At 42.1% G+C, this 27,986-nt stretch overlaps 1 protein-coding gene across 2 annotated transcripts; it reads left to right on the forward strand.

Moving 5' to 3' along the window:
• erbb2 (erb-b2 receptor tyrosine kinase 2) lies at positions 1-27,755 on the forward strand. 2 transcript variants are annotated; one of them, XM_080873949.1, is made up of 27 exons: positions 1-251; positions 10,606-10,757; positions 10,861-11,041; positions 11,241-11,381; positions 13,505-13,570; positions 13,713-13,828; positions 13,927-14,068; positions 14,191-14,319; positions 15,222-15,366; positions 16,067-16,140; positions 16,265-16,355; positions 18,148-18,350; positions 18,480-18,609; positions 19,819-19,909; positions 20,412-20,566; positions 20,658-20,705; positions 20,814-20,952; positions 21,036-21,158; positions 21,252-21,350; positions 21,442-21,627; positions 21,836-21,991; positions 22,084-22,159; positions 24,551-24,697; positions 24,895-24,992; positions 25,338-25,514; positions 26,520-26,904; positions 26,987-27,755. In XM_080873949.1, exons 1-27 carry the CDS (start codon positions 116-118, stop codon positions 27,334-27,336), a joined length of 3,936 nt encoding a protein of 1,311 aa, XP_080730075.1. In that variant the 5' UTR covers positions 1-115; the 3' UTR covers positions 27,337-27,755. The 2 variants fall into 2 exon arrangements, with proteins under 2 accessions (XP_080730075.1, XP_080730076.1); XM_080873950.1 differs by having other exon boundaries at positions 26,523-26,904.
• The last annotated feature ends 231 nt before the right edge of the window (positions 27,756-27,986 follow it).

The raw sequence follows: 27,986 nt of genomic DNA on the forward strand, positions 1-27,986 counted from the left end.
TGCGCTCCTGTTACGCGCTTACTACCAACAGGCAGGGAATTCATGGGAGGAAGTAACTGAGATTCGGACACGAACAACAACTCCACACGGTGCCAGAAACGACAGTTAGCTCTAAATGAGATGCAAAAACTTAATCTCTGTTTCCCCCAGATGGACTAGAAGCGCCGGGTCTGCGCAGATGGAGGCGGCGAGAAGTTTGCTGTTTGTCGGGGCCGTACTGCTCGGAGTGACGGGCGCTTCAGGCAGAGAAGGTGGGTAACTTTCAGCGCTTTCCCCCTGTCAATAATGCCTCCGCCGTCGGCAAAATAGACCCACGGAGCTTCGGGGAGATGGCACTGGAGTGTGCTGGCTGTAATTTTAGGAAATGCTGGAGGTTTTTTTCTGGTCCGGAGGACTACATTCCTCCGTGACTCCTCAGCCGGGTCCTCTCTGCTCCCCTGGGATTTATGAAGGGCTGCTTATGAGGAAAAATCACACCTGTCACAAAACAGCCTCGCTTTAGATTTACAGTTTGGACCAAAATAATAATAATTTAAAAAAAGATTCAAAAACTAAATAAACAAATATCTCCAATCTTGTAACACGTTGACTTGCTCAAATAAACACAGAGCAGAGACTCAGGTAAGAAATATGAGAACCTGCTTTACAGCTTTGCGACACAACTGACTTGTGCACTGCAGGCGGACGGTTCGTGGCTTTGCTGTAAACACAAACAAAAACAAGACACTAAACAGGCAGTGCATTGTGGGCCAAGGATCATGACGATGTCAATTATTCACTCCTGGCTCTAAAAGGGAGACATTGTGCGATAGAGGGGCCACTTGTCACACTTGGAGCTTGAGTACATGCCAGTAAAACAAGAGCTAACTGGAAGGTGCAAACGAGCTGCAAATCATATTTTTGCTTGTTTTTCATTTTATTATAGGTTTTGGGGGGATAATAATAATTTATAATATTAAATAATATATATATTTAATGCTTGATCTGATGGTCAGTCTGTACTTGGGCTATTTAGTTTGTTAACTGAGAAAATGATTGATAGTGCAGATTAATGGGTGCATATGACCCTTTATAGATCGATTTTAGGTGTATTTGGGGAGATCAATAACCCCCAGCCAGCTGCTTTTAAAAGCAGTTTTATTGGCACATGCTAATGGCAAAAATGAATCTGAACTCAATAACAATTTATTCTGCAGTGCTCACTTTATTGACATGCAGCTGTTGGCTTTCATTGATGTGCACAAAATAAAGAAAGAGCCCCCTTTGGGGTTTTTCATTCATGTCAGCCTCAGAACAAAAATGACTAATGTAAGTACAAACAACTGTCTGTTTTATTAGCTGCTCTCTCTCTCTCACACACACACACACACACACACACACACACACACACACACACACACACACACACACACACAAAGCCTTTAGTCACAGGTGAAGTGATTTTCATCTATGACTGCATTGTTGGTGGGAACTGGTTGGTGCACTTTACTCAATCTGTGAAGCATCAGTTCAGGGCGAGCGCTCCGACTGGCTCCAGAGTGAATCTCAGCTGTCTTACTTTCAGTTATGAAGTATTGTAAAAGTGTTATATCACGCACACACTCTTTCACCTCCCCGTCCCCGTGCCTGTGTGTGTGTCTGTGTTCAGTGGCCTTTCTATCCATAGAGTTCGTGCCCTTGTCACACTCCAGTGAAGCTCACTGTGTGGCGATTAAGTCTTACTGAACTGGCCTCAGTGATCAGCTAACTCAGCCTGCTGTGACTCACCAGTCTAGACCGCGTGTTAGTGATCTAACTCACCCAGAGAGGAGAGTGGGACCACCGGAGAGCCATTGTTGCCGTCCTCCGGGGAGACTTTCAGCCTCTTCTTCTGTTTATCTTCTCTTCACCCGGCTTTTAGTGGGAAAAACCTCTGAGGAAATAAAGTGTTAGATCTGTGAATCTGCACATCTTACATCAGTGTGACACTCAGAAATACTGCTGACATCTTCTAAACTCTCAGTATTTAAACGATTGCCTCAGCTACCTTGTTTGTGTTAGCAGAATGAAATCATGGGGAAATAATTAAAAAACAAACGTGTTATTTTCACTATTTATTAACTTCCCTGTAATTCATAAGAGGTCTGTAATAGTGATACTCAACTTGCGGCTCACAGGCCAAATCAGGCTTGGCATAGGGTGCTGGCCAGCTCTCTATAAAACTAAAGAGGTTGCAGTTATTTTTAATGTAGTGTAAACTTTCAAAGCATCCATAACTAAAATGCAGTGGCATCTCGCGAGCGCGGTGAAATAATTATGCATCACAAGGGCCAAAAAGCCCTTCCAACAAGGCCATTCATTTGAAAATAACTGATTTAAAAGAAAGGAGTTTGCTCTTTTTACTGCCCATTCATTCAATCTGATAAATATTATAAATATTAAAAAAATTCTGCCTATTAAACGACCTTTAGTTTGATGTGTTGTTTGTAAAAGTGCCCTCTAGGTAAAGCATGTAACGTATCCCATGTCTGCAGGACGTTGGAATTAAGGAGGTATGGGTAAAAATGCCCGATTCAAACCCTCGATTCCAAACTTAGAAACAAAGAACCGTCTTGTATTTTCAGTACAATATAAACAAAAACCATAACATGTTTTTCAGGGTAATTTCTGAGCATCATAAAATAAGGAGTTGATGAGAGAGATCATTCAAATGAAAACTAGCACAAAATTGCTAACTGTGAAGCTAGCACATTCATCCTTAATGGAGAAGTAATTATATTTTGGAGTGGTGTGTGCAGGTGGGCGACAGATCAAAGGCAAAACCCGAATGTGCATTGGGAGGAAAGACTAATTCAAATGCTGCCACAGAGGTGCACCGCATGCTTACTATTGACCATTTGCAGCACGCGCGTGCTTTAAATGTCACTTCCACACGAGCCTCTCGGGACCAGCTGAATGTTTTTGTGAAGCAACTTTAGGATGATTAATGAACCTATGCACAATGTTATCTTCAAGCTATGAAACCCGAGTTATAAGCCCTTGAAGTACATAGGGATGGGTTGAAGTTTGCCTGCATTTTCAAGCCCTCATGACTTCAGCAAGTAGACACATTCATTTAAGCTCTGCAGCCTAGTTCATTTTAGAGTGCGTCCATCTAGAGACAAATTGCATTTCTTGGTGATGGGTGGCCGGTCAAAACGAATTAAAGTACCTAAATTTTGATATTGGGTTCATCCTCTGGCTGTGAAATCATTCTGGTTCGAAATAATTTGCGATTAATTTTTTTTCTAAGTGTTTATTTGCAAATCTTTCAAATTCTCCTCTAAGGGAGTGACGTGGGAACGTGATCTAGACACTTCTGAATATCTAAATGTTTTGAAAGTAATTTAAGTATTTTTTTTTTTAAATGCTGGATTTTACGGGGTTCCACTGGTGGCTCTATAGTGATGTGATTTACCTGACTAATGAACAAAATATCCCAGTTTGATCCTGGGAGGGGACACTGATCCCTTTGGGGATATGTCAGGAAGGACATTGGGCATTTAAAAAAAGTCAGATCCGGCATGTAGAGCTACCATCTGTGGTGACTGCTTGTAAATAAAGGAGCAGCTGAAAGCAGCTCCAGCTGGATTTTGTTACACTTGAACCTGTAGAAGATTTAGGACAGACGTGTTGGACCAACATCAGGAATAATGATGCTTGAACGCTCCAGCAGATTTCCAGAGACCTGGGAGAAACTGTCAGTGACTTTTCCTTTAATTTGTCATAAAACCCTTCTGGAATTCTAACAAAGAGTAACTGATTTGTACACAGCACTGTGTACACTATGTTAATAATGAAATGTATCCCATTCAATTTATCGATCAGTTATCCTTCTGTGGAACTCCTTCATTAACAGCACTTATCTTTTAGCCTTTTATTTGAAAATAATAGCAGAAATCGACTTCTTGATATTTATTTAGGCCAGTTTTGAATGGAAGATGTCCTAATTTTCCCTCCTCCTTATTCCAGCGCTCTAATCCAGACTCCTTCCTTTATGTGGTTAATGTGTAGAAAGAGGTCGGGACACTCTGAGATGTGGCGGTGCGTTCGTGTTTTGGTGGTTTTAGTCTGTGGCGGCGTGAGTGTACGAGGAGTTCGTGGCTCCAGCGCAGCACAGAGCCTGTTCTGCTTGTCTGTTGAGCAATACCTGTTTTTTTTCTTTCTCGACCGCAGAGTGAAGCGGTAGAAAGAATGCGCTGTGGGGAGGCTGGGAGAAATGTGGAGTTTATGCAAGACGCGTTGCTAAGGATTAGGGCTGCGGTGCAATCAGGGCTGCCGTGTGAAAAATCTGAGCGAAAGTCCCGCTGGATCAGATCGCTCTGTTTGCGGAACTTTGGAGGATCTAATCCATTAGACGAGAGCACGAGGAGCAGGCTTTTCCGCTGTGATTCAGCCCTGTTCCTGCAACAGCGGCGGCAGCATCGCGTTCCTGTTGCTACACACACACGCACACACACTGGTAAACACACACGCACCTCCACACACTCCCTGTGCTAACTGGCATGCAGCCACACACAGGTGTGGCTTCAAGCTGGCTTTCAGTTTTCAGTCTCAAGCAGCCCGTTTGTACAAACACACACCGCAGCCTCTCAGGAAGCCTGATTCAGATCAAATCAGGAGTGATTTCTTACACACCGGCAGTACTTCGTGTTCTCTCACTTTCCTTAGAGCTGAAACAACAAGTGCTGACATTTTAAATATCTTGCACTTCAAGTTATAAAACCTCCTCTGACTATATAAAAAGTGTTTGGATTGCTTGGCCACATGCACTTAAAAGTCCTGCAGTACTAACTGCATTCACAGGAATGCCACAGTACGTGGCATTCCTGTGAATGCGTGTGTTGTTACAGGGACTGGACGATCAACTTTCTGTTCAATCAATCTTCACCAGCTGATTCACCAGCTCAGCAGTGTTATCTTTTTATGTGCTAACGACAGCCTTGGCCGGGGTTCGCTGTGTTTTCTAACTGCCCATCCGTACGCACGTCACTCTCCGGCATTCCCAAGAAGCCGATAACCGTTTGAGGAAGTTTCTATAAACTGGGCGCAAAGTTCACTTGGATTCAAGGATGCACTGATTAGAATATGGCAGTCAAAGGTCACTGCGATCCAACAAAACATCTTTTTTTCTTTCTTTTGTTTTGGTTGTAACTCCAAAACTACTGTGCACAGTGACATCATACTGTCCAGACTTGCCCATCTGCTGGCTTCCTTCCTTTCATCACTACATTTGTGTTAAGTCTCGATGGAGGTGGACTTAACTAATGTTTGGCATACCACAGAGCTCAAGGTGGTAATACTAGTTTTCTAAAGTCAGAACTGGTAAACAAGCTGCTGTGCTGAAACTGCTAGTGGCGGTTAACCATGAAGTAAACAACGTGTAAAAGACAAAGTTGTTATTTCCACCACGTTTCACATGTTAACCTGACAGCAACTCTATCTTTAACAGGTTGTCCCCTAAATGCGAGGCTTGTTTGACGTATACAGACACCTTAAGCATGCTTTGAGATTAATCTGCTATGCTAAACTGCTGTTACACAAATTAGGACATGTTAACAAACCTAAAAGTAGTTGGATGGATTTAAACAAGCAAAGGTAGAGTCACTGGCATGTAGAGCGTTGTTTTCCATTTTCCTGTCAGTATTCATGTTTACCTGTGCGCAATTTCAGTCCGATCATGTTGTGTATTTACATGCATCGACGGTTTGAACAGAGGAAGTCATCAGTTTCTCTCCTGTCTCGTGTGTTTGCCTTTTGCGTCATTTATCTTTTTCAAATGGACCCACGCTGTGTTGTCGTTGTGTTGACATATAGCAGGCATTCGCAGTAAGGATAAGGTACCTGTCCATACACACTGATTCGATTGAGGTCGGTATAACCCACCTGTGTCAATTGAAAGGAAATTTTGGTCCAAAGGAGCGTTATCAGGTCATTGTGTTCACATGAAGCATTTTTATATCATTCAGACTTTTATTCCAGTTATTAGTGTCCTTGTAATCATGGCTAATGACTGAGCTGTGAGCAGATATGGAGCGAATGTGATTTATCTTACCCTTTTGAGAATAGTTGCTGAGCTCCTCTCCTATTATAAATGTATAAACACTGGACACTTCATTACATCTTGCTATTACCAGCTGGACTTCCTTTTGCTTTCAGCACTGCTGTAATTCTTTGTGGCATAGATTCAACAAGGTGCCGGAAATGTTCCTCAGAGATTTTGTTCCATATCGACATGATAGCATCACGCAGCTGCTGTAGATATTTTGGCTACACGGCTATCTAATGATGTGAACCTCTTTCACCACCATGTCCTGAATGTTTTGGGATCTAGTGGCTCTGGAGGCCATTTAAGTACAGCGATCTAATTGGTCATGGTCAAGAAACCAGTTTGAGATGATTTGAGCTTTGTGACATGGTGTTTTATCCTGCTGCAAGCAGCCGTCAGAAGATGTGGTCATAAAGGGATGGCATCAACACTCAGACAGGCTATGGAGTGTAAGCGATGCTCACATGGTGACCCAAAGAAAATGTCCCCTAGAGCAGGGCGACATGACCAAAAATATTTATCACAATATACATTTGAAAATTTGCGATAACGATATAACTGACGATATAATTGACACGAGACAAAATACTTTACAACTCCTCAACTGTCAAAAAAAAACCCCCGTCAATGTATTTTCACTTACACAAGCAGCTTTTTTAAGTGCATTAAAGTTATATAAAAAATTTGCAGTGCAAATGCAAATTCCTTGCTGACAGTTTAACCAAAAGGCATTTCCAGTGGAAACTGGCCGACATATCCTCAGCATAACCATGTATAATATCCACAAAACTTAAAAAGAGGTTACACACACACAATACTGTAATATTATGTTGAAGCACAGTACATATCACTCCGCGAGGCTCCTGACTACGATGGCTGTAATGCTCTGACAATCCATCAAGCGGTGCGGGTCCGTAGCTTAGCAAAGTCGTACTGAAACATTTGACAGATTTGCGAGCGCCGTGTACATAAAACTGTTTCGAGGTCAGTAAACACAACCAGAGTTCATACATAAGGCACACGGGATTATAAGGGGCACTGTCGATTTTCAGAAAAATCAAAGGATTTATTTTCCAAAAAACACTGTAATAACGACGGCCCGCTAGCACGCTCTACCAAAAATAGTGCTTTGTTGTGTATCTGACGGACGAAAGCTAAACCAGTCCCACACCACTGAAGTTGTAGCATTTTTACAAACCAATTCTGGTTCATCCGTTTCATTCAACGATCCACTTTCGCTCTTCTCATTCTGCGTCGCTGCCATGTGCGTATGTAAACAAAGGCACTGCGCATGTGCTTTTTACCCATATTCCATCGCGATATTTCATTTTCTTATCGTTGCCCAACATACACCGGTATTACCGTGAACGGTATGATATGGCCCAGCCCTAATATCCCCACACCGCCTGAACTGGTGGTACAAGCCTGTCTCCACTCTTGTCAAGTTCTGGTGTGGCTGTGAGAGCTGTAGCCTCAGTTGCCAGTTCTTAGCTGACAAAAAGGGCACGCAGTGCGGTCTTCTGCTTCAGGTTGGATGTTTTATGCATTCAGAGACGCTCTTCTGCGTACCTTGGTTGTAACGAGTGGTTATTTCAGTTACTGTTGCTTTCCTATAAAAAAAACAAAACAGTTTGACTTCTGGCTCTGATAAAACACTTCCTCCACTAGATATAGTCTCGATTTTGAACCACTCTGTGTAAATCCTACTGATAGTAGATCAGCAGTTTCTGAAGTACTCAAACCAACAACCAGGCTCATTTAAATCATCTTTCTTTCCCATTGTGATGCTCAGTTTGAACTACATGCCTAAATGCATTGAATTGCTCCTGCTGTGTATGTGTATATATCTGTGTATCCATGCTGATTGTAACTTTGAGGGGTGGCATTATTCAGGTGAATGTATTGAAGATTATAACATAATAGCACAGTTGAATCTATGGTTTCCATCATGCTTACGTAACAGGGTGTAGTTCAGACAAACTGGGTTTCAAATAAATCTGTGTGCACAGATTTGACTTAAATGTTACAGAGGGATATGTCAGTTACACTGTGTACTTATCCAGATATAGCACTGCTGAGGTTTCCATGGCTTCAACTGTAGTGCAGCTGCAGCTGTTTTAACAACAGAACTAATTAGAAATATCCGGCGGGTAATTACATCGCAGGGCTTCATTTAAATGATGTCCAAAATGCATCAACAGCTGTCTGCAGCGCTTCACTACTGAGTGAGCGCGTGAACAAGTGGGCAGTGGGAGAACAGGCATGGTCTCAGATAATCGGGATCCTTTTAGCCTCTGTAATTTGTGACCGTAATTAATTTAGACTGGAGAGAGCGTGAGTAGGGTCAGAACTCAGAGAAACAGACGGGAATGTAGGAAAAATACCTCCCTCGCTGTTGTTGCTCTCTAGCAAAACACCTGAGCAGTGGAAGTTTCCAGTGGCAAATTGGCATTACATGCTGTGCAGCAGGCAGCATTAATGCGTGTACACGTGACACGGCGCGCAATCACCTTGTGAACTGGAAGGTCACAGGTCACCGATGTAGCTTTGATCAAAACTCGGTGCCAGTCACCACAACATCCCCCTTTTACTGGGAAAATCCAAAACTGTGTGTGTCATCTTCTAGCTATGCAACCACACACCTTTCTATTAAATTGCACTTCCCCAGAGGATGATTGCAGTTGAGCAACAGCTCAGACTCTGAGAGAATTTAAAAGACACGAGTGATCAGAGAGGATGTGAGGACAATTTCTTTGATAACCCGTTAGATAAACCTTTGAAGAGGCAGGAAGTGAACTTCGAATGGGGAAAGTAAAGTTAGCGTCTTGACCGCGGGCAGGCTGAGTAACGTGAGCGATAAAAGGGAAAGTATTTTAGGCCGGGAGCTCCTCACAAGTCCACGCACACACAGGCGTTGCTGAGAGACTTTTGGAGAGCAAACAATGAGGGAATAAAGGGAGAGGAAACTGAGGACGGGCTTTACGCACACTTTTCAGAAACGGATAATGTGCTCTGTTGAGCTCTCTGTTACAGCACATTTCCCTAATCCCCAAAGCCGGAGACATCCAGCTTTTTGTTTTTTGTCACACTCTGGGAAAGCTGTTTGTGTTTTAGAAGTTCTGTCTTATTGAAAATGATTAAAATGCCAGAGGATGAGAGTACATCTCCACTCTTGGCTTGACTTCCAAAACTATTTTCCATGATGACATAATTGAAGGAGTCGGCGATTAGTCATTTGATTTGTTATTTGACACAAGTGGCAGAGGCTGGGTGTGTATTTTTGGCAGCCGCACGGTTAATCATAGACACATTTACTGCAGTAGCTCGCTGTCTTTATTAATGCTTCAGTACTTCTTTAGCTGAGTTGCAGGAGGGGTAATATGGGTCTGTGCGCTCCGCCATCTCCAGGAAACTTTACACGTGGCAGACGCACACACATGATAAGACGTATCTCCCGAAGTCTGCTGGTAACCTCACTGTGTCATGAAAATCGGCCTTGTCCCGGCTGCCAGGACTTCCCGTTCTTCCTGTGGTGTGCCTGCTTCTGTGCTTTCCAAAATGGCAGGGAGAGAGATGGCTCAGTAGTGAGGTTGGGGGGCTTCAATGAAGAAAAGTGGGTTGACTGTTGAGGGGCTGCTGGAAAGGAGCCAAGGGAAGTCATTTATAACTTCGAGAGAGGAGGGACTGTTCACCGTGTGACTGCTTGTTAAGGCACGAGAGCTATGTGTCTGCAAATGCCCCTGTGAATTATAATGCTGTATGACCCCCGAATTCAATTCTGTGTGTGACCCACTGAAGGGAATCTGCTGCCAGGGGAAAATATATCATATATGTATACTAAGACGCAGACGGAGGCTGTGCGTGCGGCTCGTATTTCTATTTAGGCTGCTTGTGAATAGATGGAGTCAAGTTATGTGGAGTCCAAGCCTTACATTCATTACCACGTAGGTGTCTGTACACATGAAAAAAGGAACCAAAAGAGAAAGGACTGTTGTAAACGTTTACATTGAGATGTCCAAAAAAACCTCAACATTATTAAAGCAGTGTGTGATCGTCTTGAGAGAGAACAGAACAAAAGAAGCCAACATCCATAAAAGAGCTTTGCATGTCCCTCAAGAAGCCAGGAGAACTATTCCTGTAGACTACTTAAAGAAATGACAAGAAAGCTTGACCTAGAGAGTTCAGGCTGTATTGACTTGCATTGACTTTCGAGCTTGTTAGAATTGTACAACCTCTGTTTTTCCTTATTATACTGCACTGCATGTGTTTGCCCATCTTCCAATTTTCCAAGTGAAATAAAAATAAATGAAGGTTGGCTCACAGCTTTTGCAGACTACTGTATGTCATTTAGTTTTTTGTAGGGATGATATTTTAACCCATAAAATGCAAGAATTCTGCCGAATGAAAAGTTGAATGGCTTCATTCATTAAAGAAACTAAATGTTGCATTGAAGAAAAGTGGTTTTTTGTTTCTATATACTGTAGGTTGTAGTTCTTGACAGGTCATATAAATTGCCACTTTGTTTCTTTGCCTTGCAGTCTGTCGGGGTACAGACATGAAGCTGGCCCTGCCCTCCAGCCTGGAAAACCACTATGAGACTCTGAGGCTGCTTTACACCGGTTGCCAGGTTGTTCATGGAAACTTGGAGATTACACACCTCCATGGAAACCCTGACCTCTCCTTCCTGCAGGTATAGTTTGAATGGAAACGCAAAGAAAATGTTAATACAGTTAATAAGCTTGGTTAGCTCCAGTGTTCCTCACCTTTGTCTCTCTTCATCTCTTCTTCACCAGGGGATTGTGGAGGTACAGGGTTATGTACTTGTTGCTCATGTTTCTGTGAGCCTGTTGCCCTTAGACAGCCTTCGGATCATAAGAGGCAGCCAGTTGTACAACTCCAGCTACGCGCTGGCTGTGCTGGATAACACTCACGCCGGTCAGGGGCTGAGGACGCTCCGGCTACGTAGCCTCACAGGTCAGACATTTTCCTCAAATCCGGCGTAATTTGATGTGACAAGTTTGGAGCTCAGACTCATTTTCTTATCCTCAGCCGCCAGCTTTAAAACACTGAAGTGTTTCACTGGAAGATTGGTCAGAACAGAGGCCCGTTTCTCTCAGCATTTGTTGTCTTCTATAAGTTGTGGAGTCACTTTTATGTATTATCTGTCCTGCAGAGATCCTGCTGGGTGCAGTGTATATTTGGGGGAACCCCCAGCTGTGCTTCCCAGACCCCCAGAACATCAATTTGACGGACATCTTGGATGAGCAGAATGGCCGTGCCAAGGAACACCGACTGCAGCCTCGGCCTCCTAACTGTGAGCAGCTGACTGACTCTAATAGTGAACAAAGAGAAACATCATGCAGCGATTTGTCGATGTCATAAAGTCATTTTACATGTCAGATGTTTCCTGGTTGGGAGCATATGTTGATCTAAAACCCGTGTATAGCTTTCAGCACTGATGGTTAGGGCTGCTCAATTAATCGAATTTTAATCACGATTACGATCTGGGCTTTCAACGATCATTAAAAATGACTGAGCCGATTATTAGCCCCTCCCTCATTTATCCGCGACACCTTAAAGGCCGGTCCGTGAAAATATTGTCGGGCGCAAAAAAGGTTGGAGACCGCTGATTAAGAGGACCCGAGGGAAGCCCGGAAAGCTAAACAGAAGTTATTTGGAGAGGAGAGTGACTGCCGCTGGTTGAAAAGAGAGGTAAAAAAAACTTCAGTGGTGTTGCACACTATTTTATATTATTTTTTAAAGTCATTGTTAACCCTTTAAAGCCGGTCAGAGCAGCACGCTCCGTGTTGTGTAACTATTTTTAAATCCCTGTAGAACCGGAACTGTGTAAGCTAGCGCAATAATTTGTTTTGCATATGAAACCGGAGGAGTTGTACTTACATCTGATGCCATCAGCTTGTCCTCGGTCACAGTTTCCTTCCACATAAAGCTTTGCAAAAACTGCATAAAAAGCTCTTGCAGGAACAAAAACACAATATTCCAGAAACACGCTTTGCCGTTCCTATCAGCTGTTCGTAACACTTCCCACAGTGAAACAGACGTCAGCGGGAACTGTCGCATGTCCGCAATTTCCCGGCCGAAACCGGAAGTGACGTCATTTTCGCGGAAATTGTAGTTTTTTACTTGTAGGCCTTAAAAGCCTATACTGGTCATGTTTGACCTTTCTGAATAGTTGCTGGGATGCTTAGAACTCAAATTGCACTGCTGGAAATAGTTTATTTTGATGCACATGCTGTTTTCTTTGCAAATTTGCATCATAGGATTGTTTTTTCGTTTTTCCTGCAGTATATAAAAATTGGTGTATCTCCAAAATAAAACTATGAAGACACTCAAAATAAATTTCCTGTTGTTGTAAACTTTTTTTTGCAACTTTTTTGTATTTAAAGTTTTGAGGGATAAACCTCTTAAATTTCTCCAAGTAGAAATACATGTAAAAAACAAAAACGATTTTCAATTTTTTTGTAGTTTATTGCACTTTTTTGCAATTAATGTAGTTACTATGGACTTAATGCATACATATTATTAAAATATGGGCTATAACAGTTGCATAGCAAATTGAAATGCTCCCACAAACGGCACTACAACATGTAAAAAAAATAATATAAGCTCTGGCGGACTTGGTTCTATAGTAGGTCTTAAAGGGTTAAATAAATATCGTCAAATAATCGCGATCTCAATTTCAGTGAAAATAATCGTGATTATCATTTTTGCCATAATCGAGCAGCCCTACTGATGGTGCCTTTCCAGATGTGTAAAGGCGCCATCATTACGTTGAGGAGCATTATTCCAAAATCTTTCCACATTTTGAAGACACAGTTTTTTGCAGATTAGTGAACCTCGGCCGGTCTTTATTCCTGAGAAACTCCTCTCCTCTCTTTTTATACCCAGTCATGTTAGTGATCTGTTGCCAGTTAACCTCATTAGTTGCAAAATGTTCCTCCAGCTGTTTTTTTTTTTTTTTTTTTTTGCTTGCTTTTCCAGCTTTTTGTTGCTCTGTCCCAATTTTTCGAGACATGTTGTTGCCACCAGCTTCAAAATATTTTTTCATCAAATAGTAAAATGCCTCAGTTTAAACATTTGATGTGTTTTCTTTGTCCCACTGGGGATAAAATGTGGGTTTGTGAGATCATTGCATTCTGATTTTATTTTACATTCTAGCGCTGTGTCCCAGCAATTTTGGAAGTGGGTTTATAAATCCTAATGTGGGCAAAAATCGTTTATGTTGGTTTTGGATACTTTACATAGATTTCTTTTATAGAGTTTGACCTTCCAGCAAACGGCTCTCATGAACCGTACTGGTGCCTTACATAACCACGGATCAGCCAGCATGTCTGCATGCTCTTGAATCTTTGTCTTTCTTGTAAAATTGTGGCTCAGCTTTCCCTGGTTTTTATTCCTGGCTTTCTTCTGGTGCAGGTCCAAGTTGTTCGCCTGCATGTGGGAAAAGATGCTGGGGAGAGACTCCTCAGGATTGCCAAACTCGTGAGTTAAAATCACACACACAGTCATGTCATGTAGTTTTATGTAGACAAAAGCAGAACAGATGAAGTTTTGCTGAAAGGGTGTGTGTGTGTGTGTGTGTGTGTGTGTGTGTGTGTGTGCGTGTGTGTGTGTGTGTTTAAAGTGACCCGAGCTAAATGTGCGTCTGGCTGCCAGCGGTGTAAAGGTCCTCTACCCAACGACTGCTGTCACCTGCAGTGTGCAGCTGGATGCACTGGACCCAAAGACTCAGACTGTCTGGTAAACAGTCCTGTTGTTTTTGTTTTCTTATCTACAGTGTAATCTCCTTTTTTCCTTTTCCTTACTGGAGAAACATGTTTCCTCCTTCCTCTCTGCAGGCTTGTCGTCACTTCAACGACAGCGGTGTATGTAAAGAGAACTGTCCACTGCCCACCACCTATGACCCCGTCACGTTTCAGTCCCAATCCAACCCACATGGGAAGTTTAACTTTGGAGCGACCTGTGTCAAGACGTGTCCTTGTAAGAGTTTGCCTTAAAAAAAAAAATCTGCTTAACCAAGAAAGCTGTCACACGCTCGCTGATTTATTTATTTTTTTAAATCCCTGCCTCCCATCTTGGACACTTTGTCTCCTGCCCTGTAGATAACTATCTGGCGTTGGAAGTGGCCTGTACTTTATCTTGCCCCCCAAACAACCAGGAAGTTGTCGTCACCCAACCTGACGGGACGGAGACGCAGAAATGTGATAAGTGTGAAGGAGACTGTCCCAAAGGTGAGGTAGTCATTCTGTTTTCTCCTGGGAAATATCATTCTGTTTACAAACACACGCACACAGTGGCAGCTTTATTAGATTTACCTGCTAATTAGTGTGAATAAAAACATCCACTTGGAAGCGGAAGATGGTTCTAGATTTGAGTTAACTCGACAAATCGGAATGAGGTTCAGTAATCTGGTCCGCCTGTCTGTTCATGTCGTTAGTTTAGCTTGTTAGTTTCTCTGTCACCTTTATAACCTTGCTAGCATAATTCTCCTGTCTCTGCTCCTCATACCAAGCCTCCAGGATCTATGGTGCTCATTTTCATCTTCATATTTTTATTCTTGGATTCTCCTGGAGCAGCTTTGCATGATTCAATGCTCGCAATAATTTTTAGTTATTTTATAATGGACCTTGGTGCAACCGTTCAGCTCACCCACTGTCTGAAAACAAGTTGTTATGGCTCCTGTTTTTCTGATTCACTGCCCATCGTAAACAGATTTAAAGATTTGAACAGCAGGTCGGTCCGGTCTGTGTGCAGGTGACGACAGTATCCACTCTCACTGACATCATACCAAGCCAAGAGCAGAAAAACTAAGTGTTCAGAGCTGGTTGAATGTTATTGTATACAGTACTGCTCAAAAAACTTCACATTGTCAATAAATCACCGCTGCTATTTCCAGTTTTCATAGCAAAACATAAGTAAATGAGGGGTGGCTTAAGGCTTTGTTCCTTTAATGCAGTGCAAATCTGTTTCATTCAGCAATGATCACGTCCTAGTTCATGTTGCTGGGTGATTATTAGTCATTGTTGTTGTTAAACTTTAGTCTAATTAGAAATACTGCTTCCAGAAAAGCTCTGGTTTGGTTTAACGTCTGTTGTTGTTTTGTTTTTTTTCCCCTTCCTGGTTGGTATCATAGTGTGTTTCGGCCCGAGTACAGACAACAATGGTGTCACCGACAGCAGCAGCAGCATCGCCGTAGTAACGCCTTCCAATGTGGAGGAGTTCAACAAGTGCACGAAGATTTTCGGTAGCCTGGCCTTCCGCTCTGAGAGCTTCTCATGGTGAGAGACTTTTACATTTTTAGAAACGTGTAAAATTCAGTAAAGACAACAAGCAGCTTGACACCAGAGACTTTATTCCGCCACAGCGCCACATCCCTCCCATTCAGCACTTCAAATATTTAATTTTGCAGCAACAACTTGTACACAATCCTTTTGCCGCCCGAGCCTATCCCTGCACAGGGAACCAGACCGGCTTTAAACTCAAGTGTTTTTGACGTTGTGTCAACAGAGGACAAAACTGCTCCAATTTCAAAAGAGCATTTCAAATAATGTAGCGAAATACCAACAGTTAATACAAAGCTTGTAGGTTTGCTTACATGACTTGTAACTTGCTGAGGTTGAGATACTACATGTTGATAAAATTCCCCGACAGCTGATTTAAGTGAACGCGTGTGTGGTTTCTGATGTATTGTTGAGGGTTGTCAATGTTAGTGTGTTAGTGTGATCTGAACCTGCACAAACAGGCTTGCATTCAGCATATTCCTCCTATTTCCTCCTGTGGATTGAATCTGTATCTCTGACTCAAGATCACCCAGACACATCGTCTCCATGACTTGTGTGGACTGGCGAAGGCATTTCTCACAAAATCCAAGCTTAACCTGGAGGAGATATTAATATTGAGGACAAGCCAAGAGAAAATGAAATTGTTCCCAATAATCAAAGTGGCTTTTAAGTCTTACTTAAATCTTACGCTGTCCAGGGATCCTGCGAAGAACACCTCAGGCCTGACTTTGGAGCAGCTGAGTGCCTTCAGGACTCTGGAGGAGATCACAGGTACCACAGTGTTTGTTAAACCCTATGTGAGCTTTTTATTAAGTAACATTTTATCTGTTTCTCACACCGAAGTCTCCTCAGTTGGAATGTTTTCATCACCTCTGTGTGATCTTTAAACTTGCAGGTTATCTCTACATTGATGCCTGGCCAGAACAGTGGACCAACCTCAGTGTGTTTGAGAACCTGAAGGTGATCAGAGGCACGATGCTCTACAAGTAAGACTTCTTAAAACTGCTTGTCTGTTGCTCTGCATGCTCTCCACTATTTCCCTTGTCATCCTGTTTGCACAATATGCCTGTTGTGTAACCATACTCAATCCACTTTACTGCAGTGTTTTGTTTTGTTTTCCCTTCTGTGGTGATTTTATTATCAGCTTTATTATCAATAAACTTACCAACGAGCTGGAAACAAACATTAGGTGTGCCTGCTAAGCGCATTTTTCTTCTCATGCAAGTGAGCACAATGGAAACGTGGATAAAAAAGTCAACTAAATGAAGAATAATAGTAAGTTTAAGTAATTTAAAGAATCAATAAACTCCACTTCACCATCCGGATCGTCTATATGTGCCTTGAACAGCTCTCCTGTAGTATTAAGATCGTTATATAGATGCAGCACGTTTAATTTTCTTTCCATGCGGTGCGTCACTACATGCCAATGTGTCCACCCAACACTGTGTCTTTGTTTGTGTTCAGTTTTTTTCGACTGTTTCTGCTTCAGTTGAGGCAGTCTGTTCATTTTCAGGGTAATAAATGCTAATTATTAGCTAGCACTGCTGCCCTGCTGGCCAGTGTCTTAAACTAGGTCACAGTTAGCACCATCTGATCACCGTGCTGGTGACGTGTACAACGTTACGATCAATGTTCTCCAGGTGGAAGCGACCAATCACATTTTTGTGGAGGGAGTATGAGCAAGACAGGCTGTATAACACATGGTTGATGCTGAGAAAGAGTCTGTTTTAATGCAGCTTTTAGCTAAAGCTAAAAAAATTCCAACCGACAACTGTTTTATTATTTTCGATTGAAACGAATGTCTGAAAATGTTAGCTCCGCATTCACTTTTGGTTTCACACTGACCTCGGTCTCCATGGCCTCCGTTTGATCCCTTCATCCACGACAAGTGCGACTTCATGTGGACTTTGTCACTCAGCAGTTTGGCGACAGGACAGGACAAGTCATGCTTGAGTACTTTTTTCCTCCCACTTGGAAGTCTTTTTTTTTCCATTTTACACAGTTTTACAAACATGGAACATGATGTCAGGGACTTAAACAGATTAATAACATCATCCAAAGCCATCGAATACACTGCAGGAAAATATTTCTATCAGAGCTTTTACACTTGGATTATAAGCTGTTCTGAATCTTGTTATAACAAACCCATTTCCCCCCCACTGTTAATCTCCTTGACTCTTAGTTTGAAGAGTCAAAGCCATCTTATCCATTGATTGTTCTAGGAAAAGGTCGATGTTTGGTGGTGTCTTCTGAAGCCAGCATTTTTTTTCCCTTTTTTACCAGCAGTCTAGAAGTCTACAGATGTTTTAAGGAATGTTTTGTGGATCCCGGGACAGAAATGTAGCATCCACTTTTATATCCAAAACCTCTGAATGGAAGGGCAGGATCAGAATATGTGGGCACGGTGTGGCATCATAAATTTCTCAATAAACTTTGTATTTTTTCCAGACTTGTACTCATCAGTGAACAACTGAATAATTCCTTATACATTCTCCATGTGGGAGAATTTTGCACTTGGATTTCTCAGGTTTTACACTGTAGGGCAGTTGTAGTGACAGTGCTGGAGCCACATTGATATGATGCTCTGCTTTGAGTCCCTCCAAAATGACCAAGATCCTTACTCTGCTCCGAAGAGCCCAAACGCTATTTGTACGAAGCTTGTTTTCACAGAAAGATACCGGGTTACAGCTGTGTCTCTTTTGCTGTTTGCTTCTTACACTCTTCTTTATTTAAAGCTTTGTTTACCACTCTTCATCTTCTCCCTCTCCATCCATTCAGGGGTGTGTTTTCACTGGCCATCCAGAATCTGCAAATCGAGTCTCTCGGGTTGCGGTCGCTGCGCAGCGTCAGTGGAGGTTTGGTCTTGATTTACAACAACACACAGCTGTGCTACACCAACTCACTGCCATGGCAGAATCTCCTCCATCCCACCCAGGGTCCGCACCGCATCGTCAGCCACAACCAGGACCCTGCAGTCTGTGGTAAGTAAAGCCACAGACCTTTTAGTCGTGCAGCTGTCTTAAGCTTTTTTTTTTTTTTTTTTTTTTTGTGGTCTAATGCAGTAAAAAAACTACAGGGTGAATCATGCTGCATTGTCTCTATGTTTTCAGAGAAAGAGGGGAATGTTTGTCACCCCCTTTGTAAGGCGGGCTGTTGGGGTCCGGGGCCCAGCCAGTGCGTGTCCTGCCAAACTTTCCAACGTGGCACCGAGTGTGTAGAGCAGTGTGATCTCTATCAGGGGTAAGAAGGTTTGCGTGCGTTTGTAGAGGTGTGGCAAAACTAAATCAATGCGAAAACAACTGATAATGTTCTGTAATTGTTCAGTGTACTATTTGTTTTATTTGTAATAATTCCCAGAACTAGTTCCCCAGTAAATATATCAGAAAAACTAATGATGTTTAGTTTTCAGATTAAAAACGTTTAATTTAACGTGTGCCTTGAAGCAATTTAGGATCTATTATCTGCGATAACGGTGTGTTTGAGTTTGATATGACGTGCATACATGCACATACAAAAGCAAATGCAAGATGGCAGAGCAAATGAGAAAACACACTGGGCTGTATACATGCGCACAAAATGAACCCAGTACAACCATTAGATGGTACATTTGCTTAGTTAGGAATTTACATCTGCTAAGTGCCTGGAAAAAGCAGGCTTAAAGTAAAATGCTCAAACATCTAATTACAGTCTCTTTTAGTAAGACTCAAACAACAGAGGTTATTATTATTATTATACACTCCAAATTAAGCTAGTGATTTTGTTATTTACAACGCAACCAAATGCAAAATCATACCCTGCTCTCTTGCCTATTTTGCCTTGAATTGGATCGGATTTAAAAAGTTATCACCACACTATGGCTTTAGTCATCGCGACCATAACCTAACAAGGAAAGTAGAAATGTTATGTGTTTAGTTTCATAGAGTTTCTAAATAAAAAGATTAACAAATCTAACTGATTAAAGACATCATAGCCGTAAATACCTCTGAGGTCACCGTAGTATGGAGTGAGTGGCGTGCCCTATATATTGCTCTATAACATATAAATGCTTTTATAAAATAAAAGCAGTAATACATGGAATATTCGGGAATTCATACATACAATTTCTATCTAGGTGTTAAATTAACATGTTTAATGTTGTTTCTTCAATGTAAAGCAGAACAAAAGTGTAAAAATTTAATTATTTTGAATCTGTGATGGAAATTGTATCCTGGACTGGAAATTTACAGTCCAGCATGATGTGATGTTTGCAGAAAGTTGGCAAAAATTCATACGATACTTCACGATTGTCTATAGAAGAAGAAGAAATGTCGTTGAGCTCATCGGGTTACTTGCAGCTGGCGTCTGTTTCTGAAGTTGTGTCTTCTCAGGATGGTGTCAGATGCTTCAGATAAATGCATTTAATTTAATCCTGGGATGTTACCTTACGTGCATCTTGTGCTTGCTTTGCAGGCCCGTACGTGAATACATAGATGGATCTAAGTGTGTTGCCTGTGATCCACAGTGTCGACCCCTCAATGGCTCAGAGTCCTGCCACGGGCCGGTAAGAAACATAGACCAAAGTGTAATACGGCTAGATAGGATTTCTAACTCCTTAAACCTCCATTTGGAGCTCAAAAGTACTTGTATATGACAGTTTATTTAACCTGGAGATGTATCGTTTGTATGAATAAATACAAGTTTATGAGGTTCTGTTTTCCTTTTTCACTTTTCTCAAGATGCATGTGGCATCACTGCAGGATGCATATTCTCATTGCATAGCTTGTTTTTGATGGTGCATTGTAGAGCTGAGATTACTGAAGCCTTTTTACACAGGGATAATGTTGCTTGCACCTTGCTTGCTTTAAAATAAATTATACTTTAAGCTATTTCTAATTACAAAAGTTCTTAAAGTGGTCTAATTTTAGCTTAAATTGAATCCTTTTAGCTGCTGTGGTGCTGTAAGTAGGATGTCGACATCACACTGGGCTGTAGAAACTCTGTTATTTTTTTATGCTAAATAAAAAAAATAAACATTGTTAAATATCGCTCTGTTTGCGTCTCAGGGTGCTCAACATTGCACGGAGTGTCGGAATTTCCAGGACGGCGAGTATTGCGTGGATCGGTGTCCCAGTGGCGTCAAGGGCGATCTGCATACTGTGTGGAAATACAGCAATGCCACGGGACACTGTCTGCCATGCAAGACCAACTGCACGCCACCGTGAGTGACGCCACATTTAAGCCCCAACTCACACACACATACACAAGCACGCAGTGAGACTGACTTCACAGACGGTGCTTTTCTCTTCCAGCTGCACTGTGAAGGATGAACGAGGCTGCCCCATTGATACCAGGACAGGGTGAGCGCACTAAACAACTTATTTCCGTTAGCTTTTCTGGGAGCTGTTACAAATTGAACTTCGATTTTTATGGATGGGCGCAGCGTTAAACTTTCTGTGTCTGTGTAGACCTGGCACGTCCATCGCGGCTGCAGTAGGTGGGGTGGTGCTCTTCATTATCCTGCTGGCTCTGCTGGTCTTTTACTTGAGGAGACAGAAGAAGCTAAAGAGGAAGGAGACAATGAGGAGGATCCTGCAGGAGCACGAGGTGAGGGACGACGTGCCAAATTAAAATGTGTGTTTTGCTCTAGCGTGGAGTCTTTATCTGCTATTTTCCTCCTTCACATGCAGCTGGTGGAGCCTTTGACGCCGAGTGGTGCTTCACCCAATCAAGCTCAGATGCGTATATTGAAAGAGACCGAGCTGAAAAAACTCAGGGTGCTGGGTTCGGGGGCCTTTGGCACTGTTTACAAGGTATGGTCATCACGCACATCCATAACCACGTTATGTGCTGTTTGTTCAGAGGGTGGTGAGCTTTGTTCGAGATGATTTTGATTACTGTTTCAGGGAATTTGGGCTCCTGATGGGGAAAATGTGAAAATCCCAGTGGCGATTAAGGTTTTGCGTGAGAACACCTCACCAAAAGCCAACAAAGAAATCCTCGATGTGAGTATAAGCCAGGCAGAAAACCTTGAGGAGTTACAGTGGACGGAAATGAAGTTCACACGCTCATTACATCTGCTCTCTCTGCTTCCAGGAGGCATATGTGATGGCGGGCGTTGCCAGCCCGTACGTGTGTCGTCTCCTGGGGATTTGTCTCACCTCTACTGTGCAGCTGGTCACTCAGCTGATGCCGTACGGCTGCCTCCTCGACTACGTCAGAGAGAACAAGGACCGCATTGGTTCGCAGTTCCTACTCAACTGGTGTGTCCAGATTGCCAAGGTACAAAAACAGGAAACAAGGTGTTGCATTTCTGTTTTCATGCTTGTACTTGTGTGACCGCTTGCAGTGATATAAGCGGAAGTATATTTTGTTCATTTCTCTCTTATCTTACTTGTCTTTTCATATTTGATGTGGTTCCAGTTTGTTTATTTGTGGACACATGTAGGGTGATGGATCTGTGTGTTGGTGTATGTGTGTGTTGGTGTAGGGGATGAGTTACCTGGAGGAGGTTCGTTTGGTCCACAGAGATTTGGCAGCCCGCAATGTCCTGGTGAAGAACCCGAATCACGTGAAGATCACCGACTTTGGTCTGGCCCGTCTGCTCGATATAGACGAGACGGAGTATCACGCCGATGGAGGGAAGGTGAGATGGAAGCTGTGACTTGCAGAGCATGTTCTCTGCGGGCGTTAAGGATTTTGTTTGTTTAAAAATGCTCTGGAAATCTGTGTTTCCAGGTGCCAATCAAATGGATGGCCTTGGAGTCTATCCTGCACAGGAAGTTTACTCACCAGAGTGATGTATGGAGCTACGGTAGGCATCAACCAGGGCTAGGAATTTTAAATTGATCCTTTTCTTATGAATAAATCATCAGAAAAATCTTATCAAATACATTGAAGTTTAAATGTGAACCAAAATAGATTTGCAAGCAAGTAAAGTAGGATTTTGATTAAAATGTGAATCCAGAAATGATGTTTGCTGTTTGAGCTGAATTATATGGGTGGGACTTGCGTATGCTGAGAGTTGTAAGAAGCATCTCCATTGGCCAGTCTTAGCACTGGTTCATGTAGATGGCTTTTGTTTAACAATCTGTGGTTTTGTAATGGCTTAAAAGGATCCAAATTAGCTGATAGAGGGACATAAAAAAATGCAATTGGCATGAATGCCTGTTCAGACATAAAGTTTTTGCCGTTACTAAGCTAGGTCTTCTCCAAAGATTCTATTCCTTGTTGGCCAGCTAAGGATTTTGCCCACAGACAGTATAAAGCGAAAAAGGCTAGACAATTAATTTTGTCAAGGGGCCACGTGGGTCTGTTGTGTATCCACAACAGTACTATTTCTCATGGACCCAGATTCTGGGTTGGAAAAATTAATCCAGTGCAAAGTCCCTTAAACCTGCAGTCTGTCTGAAGGCTATCAGATGGCAATAGCTGGTCACAAAAAGACTTCTGGTCCTGTAGAAGTCTATAGGAAAATGTAAACAGTTTCCTTCTGTTTTATGTTCTTTGTTACCCATTTCAGGTTGCATTCGATAGTCTAGGCTGTGCTAACAAGTTAGTGCTAACTAGTTGGATCAAAGATGAAATGTTTCTCCCACAGAATCAACTTTTTGGGATAGCCTAACTATTGTTTTACATCAAGCTAGTCATCTTAGCATAAGTGTGTAAAGTAGCATCTCTGCCATAAAATCTTCCGCCATGATCAGTGTTGCCAACTTAGCGACTTTGTCGCTATATTTAGCGACAAAGTCGCTAAAAAAAGACGTGAAAGCGCGTATCGCTTTTACTCTCAACAAGCAGCGGGTGCTGTAACGCAGTCAGTTCTTTTACTCTTTTACTCTTATGCTGTTTTGTGGATCACAAGGTTTAAAACTACTTATAAACACACACACAAAGTAACTCCACCAGAGTGCCTATTTCGGGTCACTTTTGCCAGTCCAAGCCCGGGTAAAGGAGCAGGGTTGGAATTGTGACATAAAAAAAAACAATAATTGCTAAAAGAAATGTAATTTGTAGTTCTAAATAAACTCTAAATGCATTTAGGACGTTTTTTACTCACTTTATGTCTCTTCCACGATGTTATTTCTCTCTCCAACAACATAGGTTACAATTAGATTAGCATGACCAATTATGCAAATTAGGCGATGACGTCATTTAGCGACTTCTAGCGACTTTTAGGACAGCCAATAGCGATTTTCCTTACTGAGGAGTTGGCAACACTGGCCATGATCCAGATACCTCAGTACTCGAATGCAGGAACTTTGAGAATGACATCACTCTTGAGTTGGCGCATTCCAGGAAAAGAGAGGAAAAACAGGACTTTTTTGGTTCTTAGCAAAGATAGAGCTGTTCAGGTATCACTAGCAATACAACATAATGCTGTTTTCTTGTAAATAAAAAATCTTACTGTCTTCAAAGTTTTTAAACAGCTAGTTAGCACAGCCTAGAGTTATCCGTCCTAATTTCTGTTTTGTATCAAACTAGTTAGCTTAGCCATGTGTGTTGTAAGGTAGCATTTTTTCCCTATATGAAACACGAAAAAAAAGAATCTAATAACACTAGCATTAACAATAAACTCGTCTCACATTTACATACAGGTAGTTATTACAGTCTAATGCTAAGTAGTGCTAAATAGCCTAACTTCCATTTTAAATTGAGCTAAATACATTAGCATAAAGGAGTGGGAAATTTGTAGAGTAGCATTTTGCTACATGCTACATTAAATAAAAATAAAAACACGCCTTGACATAACTGCTGTTATGATTTGGCTCTATATAAATAAAACTGAATTGATCTTCGTCGTGCTTTATTGTGGCTTGTCGGTGGTGTGAAAAGTACACTCACTGGCTAACAAGGTGTCAATCACAACAGTTAGATCTACCCTGAAATTCTCATCAAAGGGTATGATGCATGATGTCACAGTATCTTATTTGCATAAATACAGTTGAGACTGGCCAAGAGAGGTTCTTGTATGATTGAGTGTTGGTCTCACCCATAGACTAAGCTTAACAGCAATCCAAAGTGTTTAACTTAAATTTTAACCATAAATATATTTCTTAAAACATTTAGAGTTCAGTGTTTCCATAGTTTTTCTTGAATGCATAATGGTTTTAAAACTAACTTCATTCACAGATAACTTGGTTTAAATCCTTATAGGTGATTTGTATTTTAGAGTAAATGTTGCGTTGTTGTTATTTAATTGCAGGGGTAACTGTCTGGGAGCTGATGACGTTTGGCTCTAAGCCCTACGACACGATTCCAGCAAGAGATATCCCAGAGGTTTTAGAGGGGGGCGAGCGGCTTCCCCAACCCCTTATCTGCACCATTGATGTCTACATGATCATGGTCAAATGTCAGTACCTCTCACTGCAGCAGTGATTTTTGCATTTTGTCTATGTTGTGATGTTGCCAAGATTTAAGCATTTAATGTATTTCCTGGTTAAAAACTGCAAATGAATCTGACTTTTATACACGTTGTAGTTTATTTCCCCGTCTGTCAAAGGATTTAATGTTGTTGAAGTGTTCAGTTAACCATTGTTTGGTTGGCAGGTTGGATGATTGATCCTGAGAGCAGGCCGAGATTCAAAGGCCTGGTCAATGATTTTAGTGCCATGGCTAGAGATCCTACTCGCTATGTAGTTATTCAGGTATGTAAATGTTTTACTCATGCTGTTAATGTTTTACTGTGTGTGTGTGTGTGTGTGTGTGTGTGTGTGTGTGTGTGTGTGTGTGTGTGTGTGTGTGTGTGTGTGTGTGTGTGTGTGTGTGTGTGTGTGTGTGTGTGTGCGTGTGTGTGTGTGCGTGTGTGAGAGAGAGCGGGACTGATAGTTATTGTGTCCATACTATAAAATTATTTATCTAAAACTGCTACTTTTTAGATGTGGTTACCTTTTAAAGAGTGACACTTTTAATTCCATCCAAATAAATAAAGATGTACATTCCTAGAATGTTTTGGGTTTTTTATCCTATGTTGTTCTTTCATCGTCTTTCAGAATGATGAAGAGATGAGCAAGTGCAGCCCAGTGGACAGTGAGTTTTACAGGATGCTTCTGAGGGAAGATGAAAATATTGGGGAAATGATCCTGGATCCTGAGGAGTACCTGGTGCCAAATACAAGGAAAGGGGACGAGCCCCAGGCCAATGGACTATCCAGACACCAGTCATACAGGGTCAGTGGGGTGGGAGGGGGGTGGGTAATTTTGTCTTTGTCTATTTTATATAACTATATGTATCTATATCTATCATACATAGATAGATATATGTTCTTTTTGATTGGTCCATTTGCTGGCTTTAATCACAGACAGACAGAATTTACCTGTTATGTGATGACAGTTGTACATGTTGGCCCTTACATCTCAAGTTTTACTTGATAGATCCCCTTCCACTGAGCACTATTTGGCAAGCTGTGGCATTAAATTTCCGTATTTCTATTAAATCTCAAATTTCACCAGCGCTATAACGTGTTACAGTAAATTTTCTGCATGTCAGAATGAGAAAACTATGCACGTTGATGACTTTTTCTGCTTTCTGGCAAAGCTCCATCTGCAGTGTGTCAGTTGCAGACTTTCGAGTTAATCGAGTTAATAAATATCTGAAATTGACTCTGCTCGATTATGTGCTCTGCAGCAACGTGTACCGCAGGTTCCAAATTGTGATTAATGTAGCGAACGACTTTAAGGGTAGGTGTCCTATATTCATGCAGCATTGTGGCTGCTTCTCTGTTGCTTGTAACATTATACAAAGACGCCCTTTATAGCTACGGTTTCTAGCTATTAAAATTAGAAACTGTAACTCGCTATTAAAAATAATTTAGCAGAGGCAGGGACACACAGATCAGAGGGTGGGGAATCCCCACCCCCAGATCAGATCAGTCTAAGATAATTTTCCTAATTTATTCTGGAGTGACAGATGAGAAGTTTTTAAGAGAGTGTCCATCATTCAGCATGTGTGACATAAGAATTAAGAGTCCTGCTTTAATGTCTGTGTGTTTGAAATAACTCATGAATTGTCTGTTTAATAAATGATGAAACCGATATGAACATATATTTGAAGATTTATATATATTATATGAGCAGTAAGTACCTGATACTGTGTGAGAGTGCGACTTTTTCTGTTAACATGCTGTCATGTCGTACATTCCCAATATCTTAAAGGGTGGTTGTTTTTCTTTCCAGCAGAGCAGAGATCATAGCTTAGATATGGACCCTTCCAACACTGCTGGGCCTCGGAACCTTCACTCCTCCCTGACTGGAATCAGCCACGCCCAGTACCCAACCTTAACAATGGGAGCGAGCGCCTCTAACAGTGTGTGGCCTCAGTATCCAATGCTGGCTCGCAGCACCTCAGCTGGAGGTCAGTCTGACTCTGTCTTCCTGGATGCACCTACAGACAGCCACTCCTTGGCACCAGCCAGCCCCGGACGCTACAGCAAAGACCCCACTTTCCCCAACGGGAGCAAGGATGACCTAGAAACTGATGGGTGGAATGGTTTTCCCCATCCTTATCTTCACCACTCACTACCCCGGCAGAGTCACGCCATTCAAAATCATCCCCTGCCAGGTGAGTCGTGGTCTTCATAAAGAAGGAAATGTCCGTAACTCTGATTATGTTCTGACTTTTCTTCTTCTATTCACCTTCTCAGAGTACGTCAACCAAGAAATTCAGGATCTCAGGCCAGGGTTCCCTGAGCGGCCCAGCACACTGCCTCGAAAATCCAGAATAGACCGCCGGCTTCCTAACGGCTTAAGTTCAGGTCACAGTGTGGAAAACCCAGAGTATTTGATCCCAGTGAACTCCACCTCTCCGGCCTTTGACAACCCATACTATCTGGACCTCGGGCCCAAGGTGATTCCCGGGGCTGTGGCGGGGGACGGCCCAGCAGGACTGGAAAGCAACGGAGGAGTAACCAGACATATGAACGGTTTTGTGACACCGACTGCAGAAAATCCAGAATACTTAGGATTAGCAGACACTTGGAGTGGGCATACTTGAGGATAGGGATGGTGAGACTATAAAGGAGACACAGACGGAGTCTCACTGAGGGAAACTGGAGAGTGGGAAGATGAACATTTACATAGCAAAAATAAGGGGAGCTGCGAACGTGCAACTGGAATCTTCTCACTCTGTCTGGAGAAGCAGCGGCATCCGAACTGATCGAGGTTGTCCCTAAATGCCACGTTATTAGTACCCAGTTGTAACACGCATGGACTCAACACAGTGTAGCATTCAAGTGGTGCCTGTGGCACCATTTGTATTCATGTCTTCCTCTAAACAATCTGTGACTGTTAACTGCCAAAAAGAAGTTTTTTCTTCTTTTGTAAATAACACCATAAACAAAAGAGTTCAAGAAGGTTATCATGATTGTTTTTATGGTCATCTTCTTTTAAGTTGTTTAATATCTGTAGATTTTCCACTATATGTGAAGCTTTTTTATTTTTGTGCATTTCCTTCAGTTCCCTGTGGATATGCTACTGAGTGCAGCTGAACAGTGAAGAAAGATGTATAACACTTTTGACAAAGTGAGCCGTGATGTGCGTTGAAGATGATGCTTAGTATTCTGGTCAGTTTCTCGCAGACCTGACGGGGGTCTCCAGCACTCTCAAAGCCATTTTGTTTTGGACAGAGAAGGCCCTGCAGCCCAT

The sequence above is a fragment of the Rhamphochromis sp. 'chilingali' genome, assembly GCF_963969265.1.
Source record: "Rhamphochromis sp. 'chilingali' genome assembly, chromosome: 22".
NCBI classification, from domain to species: Eukaryota; Metazoa; Chordata; class Actinopteri; order Cichliformes; family Cichlidae; genus Rhamphochromis; species Rhamphochromis sp. 'chilingali'.

Excerpts from the sequence above, each read along its gene's own strand:
- erbb2 (XM_080873949.1), top strand. The coding sequence starts at position 116 with ATGAGATGCAAAAACTTAATCTCTGTTTCCCCCAGATGGACTAGAAGC. Across the intron at positions 14,069-14,190 it reads CTGTGTCAAGACGTGTCCTT|ATAACTATCTGGCGTTGGAA; the intron begins GTAAGAGTTTGC and ends CCTGCCCTGTAG. Across the intron at positions 24,698-24,894 it reads CTACATGATCATGGTCAAAT|GTTGGATGATTGATCCTGAG; the intron begins GTCAGTACCTCT and ends TTTGGTTGGCAG.